We start from the raw sequence: 20,616 nt of genomic DNA on the forward strand, positions 1-20,616 counted from the left end.
GGCGCTCTGGGGGCGGGGCCTGAGGGGAAGAGCAGCCCGAGCGGCTGGGGGCGGGCGGGGAAGGGACGGGGTGACGTTGAAGAAGCGGGCGGCGTGACTGAAGGGAAAGGCTGCTGTTTTGCTTAGAGTCACCTGCACCGCTCGGATCCCCCGCCCAGCCATCAGCGCGCCCCCACCGTGCCCGCTGTCCGCAGGTCCCTTCCAGGCACAGCCGCCCCTACCGCCCGGGCGGTCCGTGCCCGTGCCTCACCTGCTATCCAACCTGAGCCTCCCCTGGCACAATTTCAGGGCATTAGCTCTCACCCTAATTTATTAAAACCGAGTTAAAAGAGCCTCATCACCATCACTGAGCTCCTTTGGTGTCCGTCCGTGACTGAACAGAACTGCATTTCTGAGCCCAGGCTAACCAGCAGCTCTGGCCGCGGAGCAGCAGGGATGACACGGCTCCAGCTCCCAGTATTCATTGGTTTTATTCAAACTCCAGCAGTGAGGTACAAACTGCAGTTACACAGCATTTGTTTCCTTAAAAACAGTTCTTGATTACATAATTGCAAATAATCCCAAACAACTTCCAAAACTAAGTTGTTTAACAGTTCTGCCTAGAATGGTGGTTATTCTTTTCAATCCATTTAAAAAACAATCTGATTAAAGAGCTCTGAGTTAAAAGCGAATCTATTTCTCACTCTACAAAAAGGAAAATGAGGACATGTTACAGCTCACCCCAGATTCCCATCTGAGGCAACGAAGCTTCTCTAGAAACACTCCCAAGTCTAAAAGCAGCTTTTTCCAAACCACGGATGGGCGACTGAACAGAAAAAGGTGGAATCCTAATGCAGTACCTGATGCATCTGGCTCACGCTGCTTCCTATGGAAGAACACAACGATTAGGTGACTGTCACTTCAAATTTACATGACAAAAACGAACAAAAAAAACGAGGGCCAAGCACCCACAGAACCCTTCCCTACATAAAACACCTACAGGGTGGAAAAGAACGAGACAAGTTTTCTGTAAAAAGCACGAGTTAAATCTTCAGGAGAAGGGCTCAGGAAAACCTCAATCCATCACTGAAGGACAAAACCGAGTTGTAAGCAACAATTTTAATTCCTGAAACAGACTGAAAACGTACAGGTCCAACTGGGTTTTTACAAATGCTTTCCTAAGGGATTGAATTCATTTGGATGTAGAACAGGAGGACTGCTTTGCTGTGAGCCTAAAAACCAAAGACAAAAGCACAAGATGCAATACTATAGCATTTGAGCGCATAACTTAAAAAGCACTGCCGTGTGAACACTCACTACTGATTACATCAAAAATATTATACACTTACTCTTTGTCTCTTAACATTATAAGATAGGTTGGGCAAATACCTGGCACCAAAAAATTGATGCATGATAGTTCCAATACGTTAAACAAAATGTACTATATTAGAACATTAATATTTAAAAATTTATGCCAACTTGTCATCCAAACTCTGGCGGCTTAGCACTCCCTCAATTTCATTTACCCTTCTGGAAAAGTGAGCAAATTATTGTCTTCACCTTCATCCGCAGCCATTTAAGGTGACCGAAACTTTCTCCCGATGGAGAGGTGAACAACAGGATGTATTCAGTATCCAATTTAACTAACAAGCCAGTGGTACATGTTTAGCAGTATCTCCCAGCACTGTCTGCAGTGCCCCCAAGCTTTTCAGAGTCCTGGTGCAAGGGCTTCCCTTCCAGCCCATGTAACAAGTCACTCCAGCACCGCTGGCTCCCAACACCAGCAGAAGTCTAACACTGCATACCCCCACGTGAGTTGTACGAGGAGCTGATCGTTTATTCACCCTCTGCTAATTATTAAACTTGTTTTCCCATTTGTAGAGTAGCATTACTGTAAAATCTACCTATCGGCAGCACCTGCATTGCTGTTTACTTTTTAGAAAGAGCAATCCAGGTGTTGCTGTATTTGCTATGTTTTAATTGAACAAGTGTAGTATACAATTTATATTTGAACATTATGCCATTCAAGTCCACACAATGTCCATCGAATAAATCAATGTGATGTTACAGTAAAAGACATGATCTGATTTATCTGGTAAGGTTCCTCATCACGTATCATATCCGAGATAGATCCAATGCTGTTAGTATCAGATTGTGAAGCCAGAGGCAAATCCTAAGGAAATAACCAAGTGCGCTTTTTGCAGGAGAGCATTCTGACAGGATTTAATGGTGAGCAGCATCTGCTTGTCGAGGCCAGCCATCTTCCTCAACTCCAGAGTCATATTCTTCTTCAGATGAATCTTTAGTGGGAGCCCTATAATTAAAATGAACGGATCAGATACTCTGTAAATGGAGGAGAAAAAGATGGAGACAGTTTCTGTACCTTGTGGGCAATTTGCTACCTGCAAAGCGCCCTGATGAAAGCTGTTCAGATCTCCATCTGTTTAATGACCTTTTGATCTGAAAGTGGTGCTATGCAGATTTAAACTAGGCAAGCTCGTTACTGAACGCCAATCCCAAGGCTCATGAATTCAGTTAAGTCATTTGATTTCATCAGTAAATGTTTTCAGCAGACGTGAGCGCTGTAAAGCAAGCCATAATAACCTTTCCCTTGGGAAATTATGTGCATACAGACAAATGCAGAGCACGCACCTCAGTGCACAAAGTCCAAGTGGACCAAGCTCAAGTTCCTAAATATCATTCCTCTGTTTATTTTAACTTGACTCATCCCCCTCAACTCCACTGCTTGGTCATTAGAACTATTACTTTTTAAACCTATATTTGTCCAGTGCTTTCAGTACTCCAGCACAATATAATCTTTATGACTGTCGTTATTTTAATGAGCTCAGCCAATCTTTATTTATTATTATTATTATTTTAAACACTCTACTCCTCCAAGCACAGTGGAGGAGAAAGCTTGCTGCAGCCCATAGCTTGCATTAGAAGTACCTCGGAGTGGTAGAAGTTACAAGGAGGAAAAATTCTGCTTCAGAATCTTGTCTACATTTAGAATTTGAAGTTTTTTACTGTTATCTTATGATGCTGATTGGTTCCTTTATTTCTCCAGGTACACACACACATGAGATTTAAAGAAACTTCAAACACAAGGTTTATTTTTTAGCTTCTTTTTAAAAACTAAAGCAATACAAACCCGAAGTTTCTAGGACAGAATAGGCACTAAGACAACTGTGTAGAATACACAGATACTGGATTCTTTTTAGGTTGTGTGCACGGTTCTGTGCTTATGCACTTGTCCCTACGACAAACATCAGACCATTTGCCTAACTGTTACTCAGCTGATACTTCATTATGGCTTTACCTCACGTATCCTGGCTCTTTTTTGCCTTCTACAACATCTTTGTCAACTTCCACGCATACAATGTCAGAATTGGGCACTTCAAACATGGGCTCCAGCAACAGCTTTTCCTACAAGAACACAAAGAGAAGAAATATTTAGGTATGGTGTCTTCTACAGAGAAAAAAATACATACAGCTAGTAAGTGATTGTCAGAGCTAGAGGTCTTCTTGGAAGAAATCTGAATGCACACATTTATGAGCAAGGTGTTGATTGCAAATTGCCACGATGAGGGCCACAGAACCAATATGAGAAGGTTCACTTACACAAGATGAGACTTGATTTACTCACCATTATAGATCGCAGACCTCTTGCGCCAGTTTTCCTCTCCAGGGCCAGTCTGGCTATAGCCTTCAATGCATCTTCAGTTACATTCAATTCACACTGCACACAAAGAGAGCAATTTCAGCTAACGTTTCATTTATAATTCAGCAGCACATCAGGTGTAACAGTGCAAGTATTTGCCTTTCACTTGTTGCAGACCAGAACGGTTAACATTTAAACTACATAAAACTTCTGCTACGCTTCTGTTACACCTGAAGTTACCACTAGTGACCATCCCTTCACATACAACTTCTACAAGTGCTGAAGGGACAGAAGGACAAGAATAGTAATTACAGACAACTACTGAATTCACTCTTCAGTTACTCGTGCTCTGCAGATCTCCAAAGCACTTCACACACTGCAAATAGCATTTAAAGAAAAGGCAAGGTGAGCATGCGCTTGGAGAGTAAGGAAGAATGAAGAACTGATGATCAGAATACAAAGGCCTCCTCACCCCCTAGCCTTAAATCACTGAAGTCAAGGCCCTTTCCAACGATTTGAATCAGGAGTTGAAAAAAAATATTATGGATGTATCTAGTGGAACAACTGGGCACTTGCACTCAAACAGTGAAAGACTTCCCTTCAAAGTGAAAGCTGCCCATTCTTCCCTTTTTTATTTTTTGAATGGAAAGGAAAGGTGTTTTAAAGAACAAGCACTAACCAAACAAGCTGGACACACAGCCTTGAAATGACAGCAATTAGGTAGAGAAGACCACACTACTTCATTCTTCTGTGCGTTGTAAAAAAAGAGCATCAACTTCTTGTCCAATGTTTTGTAAGCAATGTCCTCACAGAACACTGGCCTAAACAAGCAATCTGCAAGTTTTTAGAGCTTACCTGTCTCAGTCTGCTATTTCTTTCCCTACAAAGCTAGAAAGTACGTAAAGTCACTTTCCTCAGCCACAAAACAGACAGTGCATCTTTGGAGCAAGGCAGCTTTTTAACCTTATTTGTACACAAGACCATTGAAAAGCTGTCATAACATTATTTGTACACAAGACCACTGAAAAGCTGTCACAAGGTCCAACCTTATCCATGCTGAATAATGCCTGGTACTGGGGAACCACAGCGTTCCGCGGCTCCGTGAGAATCCGTACGAGGGTTTTCTCATCCAGGCTGTGCAGAGGAACCACGACAGGCAAACGCCCCACGAACTCAGGAATCATTCCAAACTCTATGAGATCTCTGGCCTCCACGTGGCGCAGCAAGCGATCCTTTTCTTCAATATCTTCATGTGTGTTGGACTCTCCACTTATATTAGCGAGATCAGCTGCTGCTGCAGCCCTTCTGCCTTTTCCCATGTTAGATGGTGTACCGAATCCTAAATACTGCAAAAAAGGAAAGACAACAACCTGAAGTGCCTATGAAACTACTTCAGTTTCTTTATGTAACTAAATCATGTTCCAGCTCCATAAAGAAAAGGAATAATTACATCATTACACGTTACTTTAAGCTGAATGAATTACTATCAGTGAAATTAAAGCCCTGGCACACAATCAGCTCCTTATAATACTTGATTGCCACTGTAAGGCATTAAGATGCTTGACTGAATAAGAGTAGGTTTTTCTTTAATAAAAGAAAAGTGACACATCTTAAAGACATTTCCACACCTCTACTGATATGCAGATGTTTTCTCAGCTTCATACTTGGCACACTCCCAATGAAAGAAATCCTGTTATCACTGCTAGAACAATGCATGTCTCATTCTGTTTTTAAAGAAACACAGGGTATTGCAACAGATGAAGAACTGCACCAACAAGTGTTCTGTCAACAGCTTAACCTCTTTCTTATTGCAAATGCTAAAAAATTCCCTGTAGAAACAGAGACTACTGCAAGCTCCTTAAGCCTACTAACAATAGGTTTGCTCTTTGCTACCTTTCTTAAGCCTCCCTGACCTGAGGTAACAGATGGAAAACTGCTGCTCTAGGCACAAACTTACTAGATTTACAAGTATAGCCAGACCTTCAGGAGCCAGTGCTGTGAGCGGTACTCAGGATAACTTCTCAGTTCAAATACAGCCTGCTGTACTCACTTTTTCATTTTTCCTCCTGCTGATAATTCTGTCCAGGCCATTAAAAGCACCAGAAGCTACAAAGAGGATGTTTGTTGTGTCAACCTGCACCGTTTCTCCACGTAGTTTACGCGAATTCTTCTCTGGAACATTTACTATTGTGCCTTCCAGCAATTTTAACAGGCCCTGAGGAGCAAAGGATAAGCAATAAACAGCAGCATCACACACAAAGGCGTACAAGATCCCACACTGTGTATCTTCACAGGTGTACTCACGTGTTATCATTTCTTACGCTCACATGCTATCAGTAAAAGCTTAAAGAAATCAGTTTTCAATGAGAAGCAATCCCACTTACAGACAAAAATCTTTGAATGCCATTCCCATACACCCAGTGAATGGCACACAGTAATGAATTGAGAGGTTTGCCAAAAACAAAACGTTCTCCATTACTGCCTCCACGAAGCAACTTCCTATCCGAATGTTGCAAGGGTGCTTTTAAATTAAAACTTTTCTGCAACGTGGTCCTGAGTTGCTCTGGGGATTTTTTGAGAAAAGAAATTCAAGAGGAAAAGTGAGAGTTTCAGGGGTTAATCATGAAGGAGCTGATCCATGCTGTTTGACACAGCAGACTTGATGAACAGTTTGCTTATAAAGTAAAGCCACTGCATTGAGTACGTACTTGTTGAACCCCTTCTCCTCCAACATCCCGTAACTGATGAATGCCAGGAACACTGCCAATCTTATCCACTTCATCCAGAAAAACAATTCCTGCAGTTAGAGAAAATGGACTTAAGGAAGATTCTACTTCTTAAGACAAGCAAAAATTTACACACTGGGAAGAAAGCAATTTAAGTTAGAGTCTGTTCTACTTCTGTATTTCAGATTGCAAAAATGTACGACCAGATACATAAACAAAGCTAAAACAAGAACTAAAATATATGTTTATAGTTCTCTTCATGTTTATTATTTCTGCTTTGAAAGTAGAAGAATTCAGGTACATGCCACAGAAATATAGTTTGCAGAAATACTGATGATCTGCAAGTTCACAGCACCTAAGTAAGGTTAACATAACTTGCTCACGAACTTGAGAAAACATTGTGTAAGTTTACCTTGCTGAGCTTTTTCTACGTTGTAGTTGGCATCTTGCAGCAGTTTTGCAATGACAGATTCAATGTCTTCACCAACATAGCCAGCCTGAGTCAAGGTAGTACAGTCACAGATAGCAAATGGCACGTCCAGGCATTTCGCTAGAGTCTGAGCCAGCAAGGTTTTACCTGGTGAAATAAAACCCGTATGTTGCAACTGCAGGTAGTTCTGCAGAGCACACAAAGTCAACTATTTATCAGAGGATTGCCACTACTGTGATTAAACACTGAAAATGTTACCAGTATATTCATAGGTGCTCATACAAGAAAAAGTTCCCAAGTCAGACAGCGTTCACAAGCAAGCTGTAGTTTTGAATACAACCAATTCTGTATTGAGGCAGCTTGAAATGCGTTCTGTACCACAAACAAAGGATCACACAGTACACAAAACAAAATCCACGTACTTGAATAGACTACAGATTAAATCAATCAATAGTCCTTTGCAGACACTCAAAGTGCAGTGCAAAGTTCCACTGCTCCTTCTTTGGAGAGAAACAGAAGTACCATATTACTGAGTGAGTGCTCTCTCAGATAATGTGCAAAACGTTGTGACATCAGCCCACTTCCTAAGAACACACAGCCACCGTTTCATTTAACCACCTGCAACTGATCTGTCCCAGGGGTGAAAGATCACTTGAGCTGCATCACAACTTGCCTCCTAGAAAGCAGACAGACTTTAGAGGCGTTTTGTTTCAGCGTAACAAAGTTGCATCTTTTAATCAGTCAATACAAAAAGGCATTAAAATAAAACTTAAAAAGCAAAAAAGAATTAAGACACATAAAATCACACAGCTGTATACCTGATCCAGTTGGTCCAAGCAGCAAAATATTACTTTTTTCAAGTTTTATGTCATCGTTGGGCGAATCCAGTACTTCACCTCCCCGTTTTTCCTGAGGTATCTGCTGGTTCATTTGTTGCTGCATAGATGCTCCCAAAGCGTTGCCATGCGGACTAATCCCAGCAATCTGCAGCAGTTCTGAAGAGAATAATGACAGCACAGTTTGAGCACTGCAAGGCCATCAGTACCTTCAATACATCACAGCTTTCTGCTCTGTTCTGCGGATCTACAGATACAGCCATTTGTGCAGGAATTTAGAGAGGAGTGCATAAACTTCAAGCAATTACTAAAAAACACGACTTTCAGTTATGCTTTTAGTGCACATAGGAAGAGAATCTCTAATGGCACAGCATATTATGCAGAAACATTCCTCCTTACACTTTCCATACAAAACTAAACAGAGACAGATCTTAAACACCTCACACAACCCCCCTCCCTCCCCCCCCCCAAAAAAATGCTCAATGTCATCAATTAAATTTAATAACAAAAGGGAAAAGTGAGCAGAATTTTTACCCAGCACTTGTAGTGGTCACTAAATACTATTCTACATGAATATCAAAAGGGTAAATATTGCAGAGGAGGACATGAGGAGAGAGATCACTTACTTGTAAATCTGTACTCATCCTCCCGTCTTCTGATTTCTAATTCTAAGAGAGAGGATGAAAACAGTAGTGAAAATTTATAAAATCTTACAGCTTCTCTACCTCTTGCCCTCTTCTGAATACTTATCACTGATGTGTATCAAGGACTTTAACAAGAAGTCCCCACAAGTTTGTTATTATTACCATCCAGTTTAGCCCCAGGTTCAACTTGCATGCTTTTAATTAAAGTGACAGCAAGCTATTTATTATGTAAGACATTAACACTGAGACCTCTACATGGATCTTTTTTTAGAAGCACTTGCAGAAAAATAAGGAGACATATGTGTATATATATATATGTTATACATATATATATATATGTATATATATATATACATATATATATATACATACATACACACACACCATAAGACAATTCTGCTTGGAAGAGACTTAAAACTCACACGTTTATATCTGAGTGATAGAATGGCAGATGAAACATATTTCAAAGTATTATGAACTGCAAATGCATAAATCACAAACATCCACTGGCAGTTTGAGTGCACACCAAACTTCCTGCAGAGGATCAGGAACTTTCACACGCCAGGTACAAAACAGTGCTGCTAAGGTTCTCCCCTGCATATTCGAGGTTTGGCTTGTGCTGTTTTTTGTTTTGTTTTTTGAAGTAAATTCAAGAAACAAAGATTTCTTTCCTTAGCATACTATTCATTGCAACGCAGAGAAAAACACCTTAAGAAAGAAACAACCAAGGTATGCTTTGAATCAGGGACAGCCACTTAATCCTACTTCTAAAAATAATGTAGATCAACACAGCCCCATGTTTACTCAGCAGCAGAAGTACTGCCAAGAGGAGCTCAGACTCCACCTGCTAGATATGGAACAATGCTACGGTGACCAACAGGCGCTGCCAACAGCAGCCATCAAGTTTAGGAAGGTAACTGTTCATCAAATTCACTATGCAAAATATTGTCTGTGTGATCTGCATGGCTGCCTGCAGATTAAGCAGCAATTAGATTAAGATATGCAGTAAAAGAGATTGGAAGTAAAATTTGTAAGCTTACTTTATAAAGGAAGATACCTAAAAATGTGTCAGTAAGAAAAACACTAAACATTTAGTAGGGTAGACAACACCTGTGAAATCATGAACCTTCTGGACTGCTATTTAAATAAGTCACAAAATTATTTCTGTAAAATCTGAATTTCACTGTATATACTCTTTAATAATTTAAATTACAGAACACTGAGCATCAAGTGAAGCCATCCTTAGGTGAGATTTCATCAACTCACCAGTGCAGTATTTGCTTATCCCCCTTCATTCTATTCAGACAGTGAAAGCAGTCAGGTTCATCACTTCTGAGCTTTCATACACCGTTAAGGCAGTAATTTGCTCACATGCAGTGTTTTGAAAATGCTGTGTTTTACCTAAGAATGCAATGTTTGAGTCTATCAACAGCCATTCTGGGAAGCTTTGACATTTCTCTTCCTTTGGGAAACACGTGTATAAATATGCACAGATTGCAGCTCAGCTACTACCATTAGAAGGTCAGAAGCATGAGGCAGGGTTCTGAAATGGTGGATTTTATTTGAACAGAAGAATAGAAAACATCACACAAACCTCTTGGTGTTAGAGAAGTCTGCTTCTCAACTTCAGCTTGCTGTCTCAGGTTAGCTGGGATATTGTTGTAGATCCTCTTGTAATGATTATACACAGCAACTGAGAGCACCTTCTTGGCAAAACACTGACCAACAACGTATTTGTCGAGGTAGTTATAAATCTGAAGAAGTGACTCAGTATTAGTAAATAGTCCTAAATAACTGTGCAGAAATTTAGAAGACAGCCTTTACAGGACACTCAAAACTTGACTGCAGTTTTAGGGCTTTTTTTGTGTGCGTTAAGATTTTGACACACATTCTGAGAACTTCCTAATTAAGCACAGCTGAACCCTGCATTTCAGAACAGACCCCACTGCAGTCCACGAGGAAGTGAGAAACACAGTGAGCTCCCAGAATCACACACAGTCACCAGGGTTGGAAAAAACCTACAAGATCATCCAGTCCAACCATCCACCTGTCACCAACAGTGCTCCCTCACTACCTAAGGAAATCAAATGATGTAAGATGGGTGCTGCAGTAGACAGGTTGCAGCCACACGCTGACTTGCCATAATTCACAACCAAAAAGAAGTCAAACAAAAGGTTTTGCAATTACAGAAAGAAGCTGACAGTGTGGAATGTGAGGCCGTGGCAAGAAATTAAGGACAGCATGGCTGGAGAGGGTTGAGGTTATCTTAAGGTCACAAGGAGAAAATTAAGGTACTGCATCTCAGTCACAAGACAAAGGCAGAGGAAACCAAGCCCAACTCCTCTTATGGGATCTACTGTTTCTTTATCAGTGCTCTGCCAGGTCACAAAGCTCTCAAAGGTTTAATCTTGAACTCATCATCTTTATTCCTCGTTGCTCTGTCACAGTGAACCATTACACCCAAAGCAAATTAAGAAGTAAAGTAGTGCAGCATGCTGTAGTGCAAAGGAAAGTGGGCTGCAACAAGGACCGTACCTTTTTGGGTGGAGGAGGCGGCTTCTGCTGGAATGCCAACTTCACAGCTTCTGCTGCTGACTCGGGCTCCTTAATGATGCTCTTTTTAGTGTCTGCCTCTGACAGTACAACAAAAAAATGGTGACACTTTTCACACTTCACGAAACGGGTGGAAGCTGTGAAAAAAGAGAATCCAAACGGTAAGGAAAATCACTTGCTCATCCCAACAAGAGACAGTTTGGGGTTGCAACAGGTGCTCAGGATGCTTTGCAACACCTTCTGCTTAGTTTTACTGTCTGTCCTTACTTTCAAAATCCAAAAGCCAAACCCTCCTACTGCCAACTTAGTGAATTATTTCCTCAAAGAGCCGTGTTATGTTATGTGCCAACACTGGCTTCAAGAATTGCACAGCAGAACTTGCATTACTACTTTACTACTTTCAGAAATCCAAGTTGAAATAACCCAAAATAGGCAACAGAAAAAACAAGCTTATAACCTGAAATAGGTCTAACAATACCGATGTGTTCTGTTAAATACAATAAGACTGGTTTAAACTAAATATGCTAGTGAACTTATTAAATTAAAAGCAAAGTGAATGCAGCAAGACAACCACAGGAAAATCTTCAATGTCTGAACTTCTGAACTCATAAAAAGCTTTCAGAAAATGGCGTGTACATTCTAGTACAGCTGATTCTACCAGCAGCCTCCAGCAATACACCAGCTGCTTATTTATAGCTTGCTTTTGCCTTCCAAGGAGCTGGCATCAGCGTTAATATTAAATGCACCTTATAGCTGAGTAAAAAAAGACCAGACTGTTTAATAAAACAGCAATCATCACAGCTGTAGTCAAGTTAATAAATACTACAGAGAAAATTCATACAACAGCTGACAAGTTCCTCTGGCAACATTCCAGCTGTTATCTACCTGATATGAACGCAATCACTGGCACACATTCACCTGTTTTAGCTCTTACTGAGTCAGAGCACAACAGGAAAACACACTCCCAATGCTCACTCAGAAGAGCCCTGCTCTCCTTTATGCCTGCAGAGCCACAAGGCTGCTGTCCTTCCTTCTGCAATGCTAGCAGCCTGGTTAGCAAGGAGTAACCACAAGAATCCTTGTCCCCTTTATAGATCCACAGGAACGGTGGAGGGAAAGAAAAAGAAAGCGACTGAACAGCAAGCTGTAAGAATCCAATCTCTTAAAACATCATCCATTAAAAAAAAAAAAAAAAAAGAAAGAAAGAAAAAATCATTGTGCAGAATACACTTGCCTCAATTATTCCAAGCAGCAGACAGGAAGGTAAACTAGAGACCTTTCCTATTTTCAGTGAGACTCGCAGGGTCAATAGGTACAGAGCAGCTTTGATGTGTGGGAGGCCCCAGATTAATTTGGTAACCGCCCTCAGCTGTGGAGGGCAGCTCCCATTGTGTGCACAGCACTGGGAAACAAGCATTGGTGCGTGCAGTTACAGAAGTTCTACTGGGTGGCAGAAGTTCTGAGCAGTTTTCTAGGGAAATCACGTCCCAGCACTGCTGTTCTCCTAAAAGTGAGCACAAAACTTCAAGCAACTTCTCTGTTCTTAAATACCAGTTCTTGTACACTGCTGGTTGTTTTCGTATGCCATGCTTTATGTGGAGAGTTGGCAAATACACAAGAACACAGGGAAGAGCTTTCAGGTCAAATTATCTCACTGTCATTAAGATATTTGCAAATACTCATTATGTAATAAGAAAACAAGCTGAGTGTTGTTTCTGATTCAGGCAACGTTACCATAGTGTACCAGAGGCTGTGTTTGTACACAGTTTCCAAAGCACACCCAAGCTGATCCTGACAAAGAGAAATGCTGGGTTTCTACAATACACACAGGAAGTCAGAGCAAGAGAATTAATCTCAAAAACACTTGTGGGGCTGAGACAAAGGGCTACCAAACTGCTAAGGTAAAAGGACATCAGGGCAGCTTCTACCCCGTGAAGTACATAGCAGGAAAGTCTTGCTTTTGAGGACGAGAGTTCATGGTGTCAGCTGAAGGCAGCAACAGCAGTGCCTGCTTAAGGCTTCTTGTGCCAACCAGCTTTAAAGCTATTAGATTTCACTCCACCTCTGCAGCTCACATCTTGTTTCACTCATTGCAAAACTCTTTGCATAGCTTGGCAAACCAAAGCAGCACAGGAACTGCTAAGGAAATATGTCAAGCACACAACTCTTGATTTGTTTCATTCTTCCTTAGCAGTTTGTTACTACAAAAAAATGAAGCGACTGCTAATTCCTCATTTTCCTTTTGGCTCTCAGTACATAATGCTCTGCAGCCTGTAATTCAAACTGGAATTGGTTGAATTCAATAGTTTTGCTAAGCAGTGTTAAAGGCCTATCTGAAAACTTAAAGTTACAATGTATAAGAAGACTTGAAACCCATTCATTTTTTATCAGTTTTCTCCCTTTTTCTTTGTTTCTAGTATTTTTAGAAGTATTTTATCCCTTTTGTTTTCCAACACCTTCACATTCTATGATTTGGCTGGAAGCAGCGTGATTGAATTAACAAAGCCAGAAAAAGACAGACCCAGAGAAAACTTGAGAGCAATTATCAAATAAAATTGAAGACAAAGCTTTCAAGTTAACAACTAAGACTGAAGACTGCTGCTCTCAGAATGAGAAAGCCCACTCCAGCCCACTATTGGTGCCACGGTGCTCAGTTAGAACTGCTAACAGGCTTTAAAGGCTGTGCAGCCCTGAAGTCTGAGTAGAACACACAAGGATGTAAGAAGCAGATGCACTCTGCTACCAACAAGCAGGCTTGCTCCTACTTTCTCCCGTAATACTAATAGAAATTAATTCTCTCCATAAGAAAGTTTTCAAGCATGTTTAAATATTCCTAGTGCCAATGAAAATAAACCAGGTTACATTTCTGCTGTGTAGGGACACAGCCATTATTCTACTCCACATCAATGCCCGAATGGTATTTCCAAATTGAAGGACAATACCCAAAGGATTCCATTTCTTGTTACATCAGTTGTGTTGGATTTTTCAGAATGGTTTGTTGTCTGCAGTTTCAAATAAAAATACCCATTATTTATAAACAGCAAAGAAGAAACAAAACAGCTACCAATGATTGATCCTTTTATTTAAGTACACCGCTGCTACACAACGGTCTTGTGATTCATGCTGCCTGATCATTTTAAATGAATAGCATGCTTTATACAAGCAGCAGTGAATAAAAGCACATCTGCTCATTTTCACTGTGATATTAACAACCATTTAACAAGTTAATGCTATCCTTGTCTGAAGCTTCTTAGTGCACAAGACTGATTAGGATTTGATACTTCCTCCTTGAGGCCCACCAAGTGACAATGAGTGTTTGCTTTCTGACACCTATTTTCTAGACAGGTCTCATTAGTGTTGAAAAAAGGAGAAATATCTTTGAGTGCAACAGAACCTGCAGCATAGCTGGCGTTACTCTGAATTGTATTTCAAAAGGCTGCTACTCCTGCTGGACACATCAGGCACCCCACACACTTTGGATTTTGTTTGGACTTTCCTGATTCCTGTTTAGAAGGCATTACGTGTTTGATTTTGTCACAAAACTCAACCTAGTAAGCCATCTGTCACGTGCTGATTCCTCTGCTGGATAACCACTCTGGTTTCAGTGCACACAGGATTAGTCCTATTATTTAGTAAGCAGAGGACAGACAGTACTGACATTTACATCTATAAATGGACAGAAAAGAACTATTAGTAGTTAAAGCAGTACTGTTTACACAGGCATCACTACGACTCCATAAAATGGAGACAAGCTGTTATAAATCGCAGTCCAAATTCCACCATCATATTCTGCTCCACACCACAGGCAATTACACAAATGCATCAGACAGTACGTGCTTATTCCAACGTGGCCAAACTAAACTGTTTTTCCCCCCCCACATTGTGTAATTAATTGAAGTTCCACGCAGACTAAAACGTAACGACCAGGACGGCATCGGATCCTTAACCCAACCAGCCCTGCAGCCATCTATGGAGAAGCCACCCATCAGCACTTACACACGAAGGTCTCCACATGTGTGCACAGGTCTCCACACTTGGGGCAGCGCAGCTGGTTCCCTCCTTTTCCAGAACTTCCAGAGCTCGACTTCTTACCGCCCCCCTCACCGACAGACTTCTAAAAAGAGATTTCCAGACAATTAGTGCCAAACAGCAGCGCTGCGACACCGGGCATTTGGCAGTGTTTGTGGAATCCAGCCACGTGAATACTGTAATACCTGTGTAATGAAATAACTCCTGTCAGGACTTTTGGAAGGTTTTGAAAGCTCAGCAGCACAATAAAAACAACCTGAAGCGTACGAGCGCCTGCATTTCCCAGTTGCACCAATTTTGGATGCTCACAGAAGCACCCCATGTCTGCATTACAACTGCTGGATTGGCACTGCAATAATAGCAAGCTATGCTGCGTTAGGAGTGTTTTAACAACACATTCCAACACAGTTTATGCTAAGCACAGAGAAGAAAACAGTTCATTCTTATAGAGCGTCACGTCACTATCAAAACTGTTTGTTCTGAAGGTTCTGGATGCCACATCTCTTCTTGTGTCCTTGGCAGACGTCCCTATGCAAGCAGATGGCTGTAAGGGCAGATATGCCTATAAAACAAGCATCTCAGAAACTGTTTGCAAAAAATCCTCTTCTGACCTCTAAGGCAGAATCCTGCTCTTTCTCAGTGTTCTGCTTTCAGTGGTATTTAATGTCAACTGGTAGCAATTAATTTTAGAGAACACCGAAGATCTCTCCCCTCTTTCAAGACACTTCTGCACTTTTTTAAGCCTTATGTGCCCACTTTTCCTCAGAATCTTTCTCAAGCACAGAATAATAAGAAAAAAAATCTCAGATTTCCTTCTTCGTTGTTCAAGTAAATTCAATGTGAAGCTTCAGAACACACCTGTGTCACCTGGACAGTCACTCAGATGACGTACCACCATGCTAAGGCAAAAGTTATCGCTCAAAACTCTCAAAATGTTATTTGCTGACTAAAGAGCAATTTTATTCTCAGGTAATCATTTATCTGAAGAAGCTGTTTATTAACTATAATTACAGAGAAAGGCCAGGATGAAAATAGATTAAAATTTACTTCCAAGAATAAAGCAGGTCTCCTCACAAAGTCGCCTTGTGACAACTGAAACACAACTACCAGACCAGAGCTGAAAAGGAACGTTGAAAACTGTACTTACTTTTGAAAGCCCACTTGGCAGCAGCAGGCTTCTGAAGAACAGTTGTGATCACTACTCTTCCCTGAGCTGCTGAAAACTGCTGTGGATTTATAACATTGTACAGAGACCTCTGAAGTGTCCCCAGGCAAAAAGACTAATAAAACTAGGACAAGCATTACAGAACATTGATACAGTTTGTCTGCCGGTAGATTCACAGTAGAATTTTTCTTTGCTATCAGCTGCAGCAATTTGAAGAATCATATCTACTAAAAACATTTAGGAAACATCTTGGCCAAAACTACTGAAAAGCACAACACACGGAGATTACCTTGCTTCCTTCTCCAGAGCCATCCTTGCCCGCGCCATCCTTTGAAGCAAAATACGCCGGTGTTTCCGAAAAGCTTCTAAGAGGAATCCGCCTGAGAGAACACGTTTCAAAAGTCCCAAGTTTCCCCAGAACAGGGATGCGTGTACGGCCACAGGTAATACCTGGAAACAAATGAAAGCACAGAAGGAAAACAGTTAATTTCACCAAGCATTACACCGTGGTGAAAATCTTGCCAGTATCACAGCAAGACAACAGAATACCTCGTTAGCATCTGACTCAAGCACGCTGGCTGTAACTGTATCTACTCAGTTTCAATGCACTGCCTTATACTTTTATCCAGCTCTTTAGGGAAAATCAGTAAGATAAAACCAAACCAGTGTTTTCCTCAAGCATACTCTGCTCAAAATGCAGTCTTTTACCTCCATGTTAAGTACTTAATTCTGGATCTCAATTGAAAATACCCCAGTTCTGACTCTGACGTCACCGAATCCCGAAGCTGATTTATGTTAAATAAAAGCCACCAACAGCAGAACTCCGAGCAGCCACATTTCAGCAATGCAAAATGAATTCATTTCACCACCTTAAAGTTTACTCCATAAAAAGCTGCCAGATGGTCCAAAAATGACCTGAAAGTAATCCTATGTCCTCTGACGTCAGAGGGCTCAGAGTCCCATCGTGCCACAGGACTGGGAACATCCCGTGCGTGAAAGCAATCCTCAGAACAACCAGCATCCAGCTCCTGTGAAACCATCAGAGTAAAAAAGAGACCATTGAAACATGCCCTTATTGTGCAGCAGTTACCTACGAGGAGCCCTTGTGCCTGGATTTGGATTTCACTGAGAAGTCATTTCCAGGAATCGGAGGAAACGTCTGACACACACACACAAAAAAAGTTGTTGCAGGGGAAACTGAAAAGGCAGCGTTACAGCTGGCACACACTGAGCCTCTGCAGAGAGGCACAATAAATATTAAACAGGGTGAATGCTGTGGACGTGGCTTACTGCCAACGAGAAAGAAAATGTACTGAGAAACCAAGCGGCGTGTAAGGTTACACTCCATGCCTGGGTATGGGGTGAATCAACGTGTGTCATCCTTGTGATTGCAACATCTGGGCACAAACAAGGAGCCTGCAATCGTTTTCTTCCACCTTCCTTTTATTTAAACCAGCGCTTTTTGACTTGCTTCATGTACCTGACAGGAGCTCTGAATGTTACTGACAGAAGAGCTGTACAGTGACCAGGAGAGTTCAAACCTTGCTGCTCCTGCCTGGTTTTTGCTCTAAGTCAGAGAGATGAAAAACCTACAAAAAAGTCACTCAGAAAAAAAAATTGGCAACAGAAGCACAGTTCATTTGCTCTGGAAGAAGTAAACATTTCTGGTTTGTTGTTTTAAAACGTATATGATAAATCCATGTGTAAACATAAAAAGAATTAACAGAATTTCAACTTCCCTGCTGAGAGCCACTACAGTGTGGAAAAGCACCTTAGCTTGCAACATAGCACAAGCAATGCAAACACACAGATTGCTCCACACCAGAAACAAACTGCAAACGCTGGTTCAGTTTCACAAGCAGCTGTGCCCTGCTGAGCAAACCTGCATCGACAGTTCGGAGTGCTGAGTGCACTTGTCACTACCAAACACACTGTGCTGAGTGCCCAACGTGTCATAGATGTTACGCAGCACTTCCCAGTCCTGGGGGGCTTATTCCTCATAAATGGTTTCTTTACTGAGCTTTGTCTTGCTTCCTCTAAAGGGAAAGGAACAGGACATCTTAAAAATAACACCCACCACAACAGAAAAGTATCTCTGCAGAGGGAAAAACCAATATCACAATTCTCCTGCCTACAGAGAACAAAGCCCTAATAAAGAGACTCAAACACTTTACTACTGCTGAGCGCTATACAGGGACAGAAGGTGGCCAATTTTAATCGAATGACACAGAAGATGTCCTGAAAACACACTGGGGATGAAATGACATGAGAAGTGCCTGAGCTGATAAGCACCACATTTCTGCTCTACCGATCAGCACCACCACAGCTGTGTGACTGCACCCAGAGTCTGTTGGGCTGCAGGCAATGGATCCAGGCAGCCATCCACCCTGCAGCAGTGCCTGTGCTGCTGACCCCCTCCTTCCTCCCTCTCACAAAAGCTGGTCAGTCTGTGGGGTACAATATCAAACTGACCGTGCCGTGTGTGCTGAATTCTAAAGGGTACAGATTGGTTAAAGCAGAAGAAAACAAAACCACATTACTGCTCCATCAGCTTCAGGTCCTGGGACGAAGCTTGCCGTGTTCAGCCAACCCCGAGATCTGAGTGATTCTTGCTTTATTATCTTTTTCAGACAGAACTTCATTGTGCAATTAAAGACTAAAGGAGGAAGAAAGTTATCACAATGACTGTCCTCCATAAGTAAATCCAAAAGCAATTCCAGCCCAGTGCTAGCACTTTCTGCTGAAGGATGCAGGCACTCTAAGGGTGCAGATACATGGCAGCACAGCAGCATTCTCACACACACCAGCAGTCAGGTTTGGGCACTTTTTGTAGCTATAAGAACACGTGTCAAACATAAGAGCTGTGGCAGCAGCAACAGCACCTCTCCATAACTTGCCTAGATCAGCAGGCTGTGACAAAACAGAAGGCTCCTTTACAACTTATTAAACATTGAGAGGTGAGGAATGAAACGCCAACCTTTGGGCCAAACCTCAAGTATTCTGTAAGAGTGTTTTGTCCCACATTGTCACAGGGAGACTGACAGGAGATGAGGGCCTGACAACCTCAAGTTTATACCAACTGCCACCACACCCATCAGCGATGCCCCACAAACTGATCTGTCACAACCACCAGAACGTGCCAAGTGAAGACTTTTAAAAGCCCCAGGTAAGCAGATGTGCAATATGACTCCACAAACACGTTCCAGCCTTATTTGCTCTTGTACACATCCCTCTGAATTCTTAGTTCTGAGGGGAAAAAACACAAGCTCTGTTTGTTCCTTAGAAAGGCACAAAGAAAAACAGTACTTCTGAGTTAAACGTAGAGCACTGCCTGTTTTCAGACTCCTCGTTCCCCCGGATTTGCGTGGCTCTGAAGGCCACGTTCAGCCCTCAGGGCAGGTGTCACACACAAAGGCGGGCGCAGAGCTCACGCCGGGGAGCCACGAACGGCCCTCTGCCTTATGAGCCCCAAAGCTCATTGAAAAGCGGGGAGGGCTGCGCACAGCAACAAAGGCACAGCACGAGGAGAGAGCCGGACCGGGGCGGAAGGCTGCAGCCCCCTCGCAGGGCTGGCGCGGGCCTCGCGCCGCTCGCCAGCTGGACACACTTTCCGCCAAGCCAGCACGGAACGACGCCAACGAGAGCCCGCTTCCCGCAGCTCCCCACAGCCCTGAACCTCCTCGAGGAGAACGCTCGGCAGACACGGGGCCGCCCCGGCCCTTATCGCACGGCACCTGCGGCGCTGACAGCGGCCACAGCGGCGCGGGGAAGAGGGCCGGGCCCCGCGGGGCAGCGCGAAGGAGCCGGGAAGGGTCGAGAGGAGCGGAGGGTCGGGGCGGTTACCTCTCCGCGCAGAGGGCAGCGTAGAGCCCAGCAGGCGCGCGGCCGCGGCACAGCTGTGGCAGGCGGACATGGCGCGGCCGCGGCCCGGCCCGCTCCCCCCGACGAGGCCTTCGCTGGCGGCGGAGCTGCGCGCCCCGCCCGCGGCGTAAACACCCCTTCCCCCCGCTCGGCGCCGCCTCGTGACGTCACCGCGCACGCCTCTCCTCCTGCGGACTACCGTTCCCAGCAGGCAGCGCGCGAGGCGCCCCGTCTGAACTCAGGGGATGGCCGCCGCGCGGGGCCTTCTGGGAGATGTAGTCCTCGTGGGAGGCGAGGGAGCGGTGGGCAGCGCCGCGTTGCATGGTGGGAAGCGTAGTGCGGGCGGTGCGGCTGCGCCCTGCCGCCTCCCGGGGTTACGCTGCGGTGTCTGGCAATTCAGTTTCCCTTCGCACGTCAATTTTAGGTAATTCCTTACTTCTAATAGCAATTAACCTCGTCTTTTCCCAGAACTCCTGACATCACCACGTTGTTTTTCACTTCCCAATCTTAAATGCAAGAGAAATACTTTCATAGAGATTTTTCTTTTTTCCTAAAAAGCCTTTCATAAAAATGAAGCTGAAAAAGCAGCTGGAAATCATTAAGAGAAACGGAACAACCTCTGGAGAAATGGAGCCGTCTGCTGGGAGATCCTCAGTCGCGGGGGGAAACGGCCTCCAGCCTTTCCTAACTTCTGCTCAGCTCCTCTTGGTTCTAATCTGGTACCACACAGCT

At 43.1% G+C, this 20,616-nt stretch overlaps 1 protein-coding gene across 2 annotated transcripts; it reads right to left on the reverse strand.

Annotated features, from left to right (window-relative positions):
• Positions 1-451: 451 nt before the first annotated feature.
• Positions 452-20,010, reverse strand: CLPX (caseinolytic mitochondrial matrix peptidase chaperone subunit X). 2 transcript variants are annotated; one of them, XM_052672485.1, is made up of 14 exons: positions 19,867-20,010; positions 16,313-16,473; positions 14,826-14,943; positions 10,812-10,966; positions 9,871-10,030; positions 8,259-8,300; positions 7,615-7,791; positions 6,779-6,943; positions 6,349-6,437; positions 5,691-5,855; positions 4,687-4,986; positions 3,626-3,718; positions 3,299-3,405; positions 452-2,293 (listed from the first exon to the last, which is right to left on the reverse strand). In XM_052672485.1, the coding sequence occupies exons 1-14, from the start codon at positions 19,934-19,936 to the stop codon at positions 2,203-2,205; spliced, it is 1,893 nt and encodes a 630-aa protein (XP_052528445.1). In that variant the 5' UTR covers positions 19,937-20,010; the 3' UTR covers positions 452-2,202. The 2 variants fall into 2 exon arrangements, with proteins under 2 accessions (XP_052528445.1, XP_052528446.1); XM_052672486.1 differs by lacking the exon at positions 8,259-8,300.
• Between the last annotated feature and the right edge of the window lie 606 nt (positions 20,011-20,616).

Source organism: Tympanuchus pallidicinctus, unplaced genomic scaffold (genome assembly GCF_026119805.1).
Source record: "Tympanuchus pallidicinctus isolate F22 unplaced genomic scaffold, pur_lepc_1.0 scaffold12, whole genome shotgun sequence".
Taxonomy (NCBI): domain Eukaryota; kingdom Metazoa; phylum Chordata; class Aves; order Galliformes; family Phasianidae; genus Tympanuchus; species Tympanuchus pallidicinctus.